At 35.5% G+C, this 10,966-nt stretch overlaps 2 protein-coding genes across 2 annotated transcripts in view; one reads left to right on the top strand and one right to left on the bottom strand.

The window, feature by feature from the left end:
- Positions 1–8,564, bottom strand: part of LOC117122984 (cilia- and flagella-associated protein 161-like) — a 15,250-nt gene extending 6,686 nt beyond the window's left edge. Inside the window, exons 1-4 of the mRNA XM_033268769.1 lie at positions 8,337–8,564; positions 2,365–2,454; positions 1,624–1,868; positions 1,090–1,174 (exon numbers count right to left, since the gene is read on the bottom strand). Coding sequence (XP_033124660.1) covers positions 1,090–1,174; positions 1,624–1,868; positions 2,365–2,454; positions 8,337–8,405 — 489 coding nt within the window. The 5' untranslated portion in view covers positions 8,406–8,564. The remainder of the gene's footprint in view (positions 1–1,089; positions 1,175–1,623; positions 1,869–2,364; positions 2,455–8,336) is intronic.
- A 136-nt stretch (positions 8,565–8,700) lies between these two features.
- The window catches only part of LOC117122985 (Golgi phosphoprotein 3-like), a 48,101-nt gene continuing 45,835 nt past the window's right edge, over positions 8,701–10,966 (top strand). The window contains exon 1 of the mRNA XM_033268770.1: positions 8,701–9,052. Within this exon, the coding sequence (XP_033124661.1) occupies positions 8,852–9,052 (201 nt within the window). The 5' untranslated portion in view covers positions 8,701–8,851. The remainder of the gene's footprint in view (positions 9,053–10,966) is intronic.

Genomic DNA, 10,966 nt, shown 5'->3' with positions numbered 1-10,966 from the left:
TATAATGAGGATGGGGATGACAATAAGGAAGATGATGATGATAATAATAATAATGACATCAGTATATTAAGAATAACAGTACTAACGCTAATATTAATGTGAATTATAAACTATAAATTGTTTAAAACACATAATAATAATGATATACTATATTAATAATATTATAGAGTAACAAAATAATAGTATACTAATGATGATGAAGAAAAATGTAGTGTAGAAAGATTAAATTTAAATAGGTAAACATTTCCTTTAATTTTGATTGTCGTAGTCTTGGAATTCGGTGTGTTGACGTCATCATTCCAAATTTTCGTGGGAGGTGGGGAATTCCCGTCTGACAGGCCTAGACTCCCATCGTCCGATGCCTCGACAAGGTTGCCACACCACAAATAACGATTTGCTTATCCATATAACATTATTTTGATTGCCAATCCCTAATATTTTGGCTTAAAAGCAAAATTTTGGGCCATACAAAGCTAAAAAGAAACTCTCTCATAAGCCCAGGGAAGTTTATTCCGGGACTCTGACCGAGGGTCTAGTCGGCCCTGTGGTTGGACCCACCCTATCAGACCCTCTGGGGCCACCACTGAACGACTATAATGGGTAAGAATTTAACTAAGGTTTTTTTTTTTTCCTGTATGTATAATATTGTATTGGGATTATATTGACTTTGATAACAATAAAATTATTTTTACATTAAAAACATAGTTTTTACCACCTTAATGGACGCCATCTTGGAATTTATCATGATGATGTCATCATTCCGATCAAATTTTTAAATGAGAGTGATGAGTAACTATTTAGCCAAGTTGTTGTTACATTTCATATCCACAGTATATGTAAAAGTGACCAAAAACATAAATTTATTTCCCCTACCCCCATCTTAAATAGTTTAAAATAGGGAATTTTAGGTCAAAATTTCAAAGTGCTGTAAAAAAAATTGCCCAAGCCCCAGGCATGGGAATTTTTTTCTGAGACACTATAGGGTATGCTGATTCAGAAAAACCAAAAATTAATTTTCCTTTACTTTTTTCCCGCTAAAGTTCATTTCAGCAGTTTTACAACCAGACTACAGCGTGTTCGTTTACTTACATCACCACCAATTCCTGGTAAAGTTCGCAAGTAAAAATGTTGACCATACAATAACGGCGAACCAGATGGGATATTTGTGTCCTTTCTGATAAAAAAAAATGTTTATTTCATATTCTTTGTTAATTTATTATAAATGTTAATTAAGATACTAGGCCTATCTGTGTTAAAAACTCAATATTTGAATTATATGCCCTGTCCAGCTTATCAAATTTTATTTGACAAAAACATGTGACATGCCTAAATATGGTGACCATATATGCCACATCATGACTATATGCACATACACCAGTTTTTTGTCTGACACGAGTTTGCAAAGCAAGTTTGAGCTGAGATTATACTTAGCTTTCAATAAGCCAATTTTTGGATGGAGCAGCTGCGCATGCTCATATCCAAGGTCAATTGAATGTTTTCCAGTCTATTAACTTATGCATACATATTACAATTTTTGTACTGTTTTTATTTGTGCAATCATGTTTGTTTTTTCCAGACTTTATCAGACAGTAATTCATTAAAGAGGTCATACAAAATACTTACACTGGAGTGATGACAAATGAATTTCTTGCACAAGACTCTAGATTCTTTGAAGCCGATGCGCCACAACTGCCTTCAAACCGCAATGCTTCGTGCATTTTACTCTCAGCCATGTTCACAGCTAAGGTACATGATTTTCGAGGGGTGTCACCAAAACTGTTTGCAACCTGTTCTGTCGGTGCCTCATTCATCACCATGACATGGTCACCAAAATGCAGAAGCCCATCTTTCGTTACTGATAGTTCTGTCTGAAACAGAAAGTGAATAACAAAGAACAATTAGGCCTTTCCATAACTCTTTAACTGTCAGTTTTTTGTTCAGAATGATGTATTACTGATGTCACTGTGAGGCATGTGCATGTACATAAATAATTGCTCATTAATGTTTGAATATCACTACTGTAGTTCGTTGTCTGGGACAAATGAAATGTGAATCTGTTATCGCAGAAATGTTCTGACTAATCAGAAAAAAACTAAAAAGGCACACACATACAGTACACATCAATACTCTTTTGCAGGTCATGTCATCCGGTTAAGATAATTAGCATATGGCCCCAGATTACTTGCCTCAGATCTAAAACTCACTTATTATGAGACATGCTTCTGACACTCATCAAGTTCTGGCAGGGTAAGAACCCCTGTGGAGATCGACTATGCGCTGAGCCGCAAACCTATAGTAACACATAGGGATTATTGAATAAGTTTATGGCAATAATATCCAACTTTTAAACACCTTAATACTTACTCTTTTTAGTATCGTTTCTGAAAGTTTGGATCTCTTCTGGATGAGTAATTCTCCTCTTTCTCTCTTCTCCAAATAATTCTTGAGCCCATCCTATGATTAAATAAATTTATTTTCTTTTTATTAAAACTCAATTTCAGAACAAATTAAACCAAGTACATTAGTACTTTTTTATTCTATAGAAACAATTCTTCTTTGCAATGAATATGAGAATGCTCTGTACAAATCTGTGGGGAACAAAACAAATAGAACATTTGGATTTTAACAAATGGAGTCAATCAAAAGTATGCATCTTGACAAGATGCACAACTTTGAAAAATTGATTTGTGACTAATTGGCAACAGATTGTGGAGGTTTATTCCATAGCCTGCTGAAGTATTATAGAATGAAAAAAAATGAAGTCACAAACAGGAAGTAGGAATGAGTGGATTTTCTTGTGTGCACCCAGCAAGGGAGCACTGGGTATTTGAGAAGGAAGCGGGATATCGACCATTCATCAAGAACTTAATGGAAAAGAAAATGGATTCAGAGATTTTAAGCCTAGTTTTAAAAGACTGTAAATGATGTACTGTAGATGACATCTGGTGTATGTACTAACTAAAGGTTCTTTTAAATGATCCAAAGTCAAGTGCAAGATATTATCGTAAATATGGGGCAGTTCGTGTGCACCCTGTCTCTGTTCATGTAATTGGGTGTAGTCTTATGTTGATGGCTTCTTTGATTATTCTGGGGTTCCATTCCGATTCCTTGGCTACAATTCTGACGGTATTCCAGTTTGGAACGTGATTATGTGTAGTATATGGTCAGTGACGGCTGAGTTGTGAATGGTGCTTGAGGCCAACAGTCTGTTTGATCTAGTTAACACTCCTTTACATTGTTCTGTCACTTCCATTTTTGTGTTCGTTGATTCTAGTTTTTTGGGATCGGCTGGTTTCTCCTATGTATGTGTTGTTACAGTTATGGCAATCTACCTTGCATACAATGCTCCAAAGTGTCGTCTTTTAAAATTTTATCCTGGGGGGGGGGGCCCAAAAGATTTTTGAGCTTGTTTTGTGGTATGAAGTATGTGTTAATATTGTATTCTCTTAGGCTTCTTCAGATTCTTTCCGATGTATTAGGGATGTACGGTATTTCAATATTTCCTTTAGACTTGTTGATGGTTTCTTTCTTTTCTTTTTCTTTACTTTGTTTTTTCTTTCTCTTTTCTAACACATTTTTCACCGACCAACTGGGGTACTTTCTGGGGTAGATTTCCCGTTTGGGAAATCCCTAAAGGTCATCAAAGGCTAAAGTTCACCATCATGGTCCATCCGAGTTGACATCGTTAAGCCCACCACTGTCATATAGGCACTTACTGTATGACTAAGCCTTGCTGATAGCAGGTGAAACATCAAGAAATAAGTAGTGAGTAACATCTTAATTTTACACTTTGGATCATCTAAAAGAACCTTTAGTACACACTTATCGTTTGGATCCAATGAATTTATTCAATAATAATGACATCTGGTGTATTTCTTGCAGAATTTAAATGCAGTCAATGCATCAAATAGATTTGGCTGTACTACTAGGTAGGCTAGACATTTCTGAGTTTAAAAAAAACTATAAACAAAGTACTTGTAATACTGCGCATGTAAAAATTGGCAAGCTGTGATTGTCTTGAAGGAAGTTCACTTGGGTAGTCCTAACACATCACAAAGTGAGTAACATGCCATAATTCAAACAAAGTATCATGAGGTATTTCTTTACTACAATTGTACACTAAACATTTGCTTTGAAAAATACTAGATTATTTTCTTCATTTATGTCTTCTTCATTGGTATTATTATTTTTTACTGCTTGGTGAATTCCAATGATGGATAACTACAGGAGCCATGTAAAAACAGTGAGTGGTGCCTAGAATTTCAGTAAGCTCTCACAAAGTTTAAACTACATACATAAGCCTAGTCTATGTTTAAGTTAAACATCAGCACATATAAATTAAAATTGAACAAAAACAAATCATATAGGCCTATTAGGCCAACTTCAGCAGCAGACAATTTCGGCCAGGCCCCGTTAATGCCAAATTGTATGGAGTGCCCTTTTAATGCTTTGCTGATACGATAGCTGAATGAGCACTATGATATGTTTGTACTGCACTTTGCTAATGTGTTAGTTTTTGCAGCTTCCGATGTGTGAAAGGTATCACCGGACAGACATAAAAATGTATCTTAATAAAATGTTATTCGATTCATGGATAAGGAAATTTTAAACCTTGTTTAGCAAATACTTCGAATGATAATAATAATGACTTCGAATAAAAATAACATTTTATTTTTGGCCAATTAGCACACCCGCTGCCACAAAAAAATTGAAATTTTTGAAAAAAAAGGTTTTTAAAAATTTTTTTATTACGCCCTCCGCTGCCTTGAAATCTCCAAAGATATGTATATTTCTTCCCAATTATATAAATTTGAAACATTTAACCATCCCATTTTACATTTTAAGTTTTTTTTTTTTTTTAATTTTTGTTACGTCCTCCGCTGCCTTGAAATGTTCAAATAAAAGATACGTATATTTCTTTCTAATTATATCAATTTGAATCATTTAACCATCCATTTTATATTCAGCAATAAAATTATATATTTATTTTCTCCTCCATCTGTTTTTGTCAAAACTATTTGCTAAATGAGAAAACAAAATTTTATTTTTATTCCGCCCTCCTCCGATGATCAATTTTTGAAAATATTCTGTGCAGTCAGGTAAATCTGTCATTAAAGCAATGTAATATATAGCATTTGAACTGCCTGATTAATTGTAATAATAGTAATGCTTCAATAAAAATTTGCATACCTGAAATAAGTAAATAATACTGTACATGAAAGCAATACATTGTGCAGAAGTATAACACTCTACTAATAGTAACCATCTTATCTACTAATAGGCTACATTTAATTAAGAAGTTTATTAAAGGCTTAAAACAGCCAATATACCAATGCAGCATGTAGTTTGAGATAATGCCCAAATAGCGCACCATACAAATTCTGCGTAGCCAAAGTTGTCAGTGGCCGAAGAAGTCATACACCGGCCTAGCGTAGGCCTATAACTGGCTGATCGATGATGTTTATCTGACTGAATGAATGATATGAATTTTAATTCATTTATTTTATCAGTTATTGAAGACTGGTTAGTAGTAGGCCTGTCCGTCGGACTACTTTTGGCCGCTCAATTTTAGCCGCTAAAACCAAGTCCTTCTTGGATAAAATTGGTCCGTCAGCCTGGCCGCTTGTTTGTAACACGTCTGCTGCTCGTAGGGTATGTGGAGGGAATTAATTCATGCTTCTTCCATACTTACAAAATCTTTTGCAGTGACAGAATTGATTCGTGTTAAGCTTTTGTGGATGTGTTTTATCAAACATTATACAATAAAGATGAGATATCTATCAGTTGGTTAAAAACACTATGAAAAATGCTAAAAAAATACAGGTAGGCTAGGCTATAACCATTGAATAACCATTAAGGCCTTGCTAGGCCTACCTAGCCTAGGCCTAAATAGAAGCCGGACTGATTTTGGCTTATGAGACTACATTTGGCAGGTAATTTTAAAGCCAAAATCGATTTTGTCCCCGGACCAAATTCTTCCTGACAGGGGGTGACATAAGTGGGCCCGATCGTCCAAAAACGGGCCCGATCGTCTCGTGGGCCCGATCGTCTTTAGGGAAAACTGAATATTGGGCCCGATTGTCTGCTGACAAAATCGAAAATTTCCAAAACCATTTTGGCTTGCCTAGGTCAATTTGGGTAGTGCCCCGTCAAATAACAAAATGTTTGGAGCGCCGCGTTCTTGCTCTGTATATATATATATATATTTATATATATATATATACTATATATATCTACTTTGAATGATAAATGTTATAACTTCTAATTTTGTGTGGATTAATAAATTGGAAAATAATATATATATATATATATATATGTATATGATGTTTTCAATTTCCGGAAATTTTTTAAAATTTTGCTTAATTTGAGAGGGTCGAGACCCTTTCACTCCGACTGCACCCATGTGATGGTGATATTAATGATAATAAATATGCCTAACGATAGGAATATAAATATCATTCAGCCTAAGGTCATCAATTAGATTGTTTGTATATAGGCCTACTAGTAGGTATCACAACATTTTATCGGCCTAATGAAAAACTTCTTTAGAATGATGCTGATGTTAAAACTATTTTCAAAAGGTCAGCAATGGGACAGTTTCTGTGGATAAGCTTACGGAAAATATTTTTTTATTTTTTTCTTCCAAATTTTGTGTTCAACAGAAGAGTTAAGCTTGAAATTATAATATTTTAAAAAAGGACACGACTAAAAGCTAACACCTTTAAAGTCACGGAAATATCAATCAATGCTATTTACAACTGTATGGCAACAGTCAATTTATGTCCAACAAACATACTTTAAAATTCACGGGGAAGGTGCAAAGTTAATGGTTATTTTTGCAAGGGTAACACCTAAATAATACTTCCAATAAACATATCTGGTACATACAAAAGGGAGGTGTTAAGATTTTTAGGTACGAAATGTTATTGAAGTCATAAAATAACATTACAAGGGAACGTAATGTTATTTCGAGGGAACAAAATATAGGCTGCTATTGAATGATCATCATTTAAATTGGCTCATATCTCAACCTTGTTTGGGATTTTCTGCTACAGCTGTGTCATCTTGAGACAGGATTTCAAACACGCAATAAGACATCAATGAAATAACACTAACGTACACTGAATTATACTACATAATATCGTACATTCTATTTAATATTTTTCTAACAAATAAACATTTAGGCAGCTATCATAAATAAAATGCATGTATACTTTTAGACATTATTGTGTGTTAGTCCATGGGTGCAGGCTACCACCACCCAAATAAACGTAATCTGTAGGCCTATTGAATATCAAATTGTACAACACAAAACATTACATTTATTAATTATTCACTGAAACTTACCTTACTTTACATCTTCAAGTACAGTTTTACCACTCAGTATAAATAAAAATGAATGATAGAACAGAAAATAATGCAGTAGGTCTAATATAAGGTCCTAAGTATAATAAGGCTGTTTGTCTGTTTGCCCTCCTCACCTTCCCCCCTACCTGAGAAAAAAAGAGGGGTGGCAAAGGAAGAAAACTTCTTTTCTGCTTTGTTCTTTACATATAAAAAATGTGTTAAAAAAACTCTTTTCAACCAGCCCCTTTTTATCATTTAAAAAAAAGAAGAGCAAACAAACAATTTATATTTTTAGGCCTAATAGACCGTCTCAACGGCTATATTGCTTTGATAGAATCCACATTCTCTCTTACCTGAAAAAAAAGAAAAATATTAACTAACGCATTGTGCTTGAATTAGCTGTAAATAGACATACACCACGGCATAGATGACGACTCCAAACAATAGTGGGTGTGGGATAATGCCCATATGGCGCCCCATACAAATTTCGCCCGACCGAAATTATCGGCGGCCGAAGTCATGAGGAAATGGGCCCGATCGTTTTTGGAAAAATGGGCCCGATCGTCTTTGGAAAAATGGGCCCGAACGTCTAGCCACCGTTTCAAAAAATGAATATATATAATATCAGTGTCCCACTTAATCATTGTCCCCATTATACCACCTGCCAGTATTCTACGCCATAGATAGCCCTACACTCAGAAAAGGCCACACTTTGTACACATTGCTAGGCCTACTAGATAGATAGAGTAGGCCTAGGGGTGCCTATGATGTGGTGTGGCTCTAAACAGAAAAAGTTCTAAACATCGGCAGTAAAATGATTTCTCTTTAGTAATGTTTCGCAGGCCGGATCAACATCTTTGGCGGACAAACGCTAGGCCTTTAGCCTAGGGCTAGGCTAGGTAGCCTACGCTACAATCTCAAATGTAGCCTTACCAGGCCAGACTACTTTCGTTTTGATTTCTTCTTCTTTTTTTTTTAATCTTACTTACCTCTTCCAAGCATATATTTTCACTCCAGTTTCCCACTCTGACAGAGGCATTGTATGATCTTACACTCATAATCTGTGTTTAAAGTTGTGGGCTAATAATTTCTTAAGAACAGTGCAGTTTTATCCCCTAAAATTAAAAAAGGAATTTGTTTACACACTATGCCAAATTATCGGTCAGCAAGCCCAAGTTTATTTACGTGCGCTAAGCAACCGGCTGTTGTACATGCGTACTACCAAATGGTATGAGAACAAGGGAGCAAAGTCGCCTACGGCTCTGGGTTATTAGCATATCATGCGCCCTCTCTAGTGCGCAATATCGTGATCATACCCCCTCTAGTGTTCTTGAGTAGCGCAAACTAAATGACGTCATTGGCAGCCATGTTGTTTTTTGTGTACGTGTTGTGAAATTCAGGGTTATCACGTAAAGTTGTCTGTCTCCTCTCTGGATTTATTGTTTAACATAAGTAAAATTGATTAGAGTACGGTTTAAGATAATAATTAGAGGTTTATTTTAAGATGTCAACTTTGACAAAACGTTCCGTCGATGCTGTTGTTCAGAGAAGAAGGACAGCGGGCGGAGGTTCGGGAGGAGCCGAGAGGGGACGAGAGGCTGATGACGACGACCGTATAGATGAAGGAGATGTGGACGAGGACTCGAAAGAAACGAGAATGACATTGATGGAAGAAGTTCTGTTACTAGGCATTAAAGACAGAGAAGTAAGTATCTTCTTTGAACTATTTTAGTGTTTTAAAAATTTATTCCACTTCCAGGATTCTACTACTATATGCAAGACTGAATTATTAACAATAACAAAAACATCATCATCAATCAAGAATCATGTATGATTCATGAATGGGCCACTTTTTCTCAGTAGCAGGAGGCCTAGACCTAAGCCTAAATTCTGATGGCCTAGTTAGTGAACTATGCTTATGCTCCACCAGAATCAAAGACAAAGTGTTAAAATTGGTATGATAGGCTCATCAGCAGCTTGCAGACTATGGAAAACTGTGTGTGTAATGACATGTAAGAACACAATTGTATTGTAGATTCCAAATACAAAACGAAAAAATCTTAAAAAGGAGGATGAGAACAGGTCATTTTTTTTTCTATCGGATCAAGATGACAATAAACCAAAATGGCAACAGACCAAAATGGCAAGAATACCAATCATTAGGGTCGCGCCTTTGTTATGCATTTCAATCGCGATTCACAGCCGCAGACTGGAACGCTGATGTACTGTACATGCCTGGGGTTTAGGAGGCCGCCTAGGCCCCCATTGGGGTCCAGGGTTTGATTGCATTTCTCTACATCATTTTTTTTTAAACAGTTTTCAGAATCAACTACTGAGCTGTAAAAAAGTTGATATTTTTACATATTCTTCATACATATGCCAGCCTAAATAGATACTGTAAACCAGAAACTTTAGAAGCAAATTAATAATTTCAGCTGTTTTCACGACATTAAACTTTCGCAAAATCTCAAAAAAGCCTAAATTTCATTTATTTTATCATACAATAGCTGAAAATATCGTATCGTGAGTTTAGGCCTAGGTTAGATAGGCCTACAGCCACTGTGTAGGCTACAGTATCTAGGCCCAGGCAGGCTTAGGCGCCATAAGCCTGCAGCCTACCTCAGTTGTTAGGACCAGGGTTTAGCTGGCTATCCCAGGCACAGATAAGAAAGAGACAAGTTTACACACATACAGTACTCACTCATATGAAACAATGTTTATCAATGTTTTATTAACAAATTATTTTCCTGTAGGCCTAATATCGATTCAAACACATTGATTGATGATGATTGAACATCGTGGTATGTTATATGGTTCGGAAAATTAGTTTCCCATTTGAACTTCTTAGTGTACACTGCACAGTGGTTGCACATGTGCAATCACATGCAGTGATAATCAGAACCTCCTGGATTAGTATACTTACTGAGTAGGTTAGAATAGGCCTAGAATTTACGAATTTTTCGAGCTCAACATCAGAATTTAAGGTCAGAATATTGATTCAATAATTGAAATACATTCTTTTTAAAGTTTATACACATTTAATAAAATCCACCAAAATAAATTTTTGGGGATTCACCATTTAGGCCTATGCCCTAGATCTGCGTTGAAGAAAACATCTAAGGAGAGCAAAAAATAGTTCTAAAATTTACACAGATATCGAAAAGCAATGAATACCACATTGGAAAAAAAATGTCTCATGTGATGTGAATTGAGACAATTTTGGCTTGCTCTGTCGTTTTAATCATATGTACTACTATGACTCTGAAATTGTGAGTGTAAACAGCATTCAATATACTGTAGTTGTTTCGGCTTGCTACCTCCGTCACCGAGTATAAACGAATTTGATTCAGTGTTGGTTTTTTTTTATTTATCATTTCCTAAATGGTATACGGACATAAACCACCCAGGACATAAACCACCCAATTGGAATATACCATTGTTAAAGTGGGTGGGCAACAGGGTGAACAATGTTGGGTGGTCTTCCTTTTATCTAGCTTTACAATAGGACTTAATTTGCTATTGTACACTCCTATTATACGCCTTTAATTCATTCATTTCTTCTGACAACATGCATGTTGGTTAGTAATCATTGTAGATTTTAGTAATCACTGTGCTTAAA

The sequence above is a fragment of the Anneissia japonica genome, unplaced genomic scaffold (genome assembly GCF_011630105.1).
Source record: "Anneissia japonica isolate Jap-2015-1 unplaced genomic scaffold, ASM1163010v1 scaffold3678_len381626_cov175, whole genome shotgun sequence".
Lineage (NCBI taxonomy): Eukaryota > Metazoa > Echinodermata > Crinoidea > Comatulida > Comatulidae > Anneissia > Anneissia japonica.
Note: the sequence above shows the minus strand (reverse complement) of the source record. Positions and strands in the feature narration are given on the sequence as shown.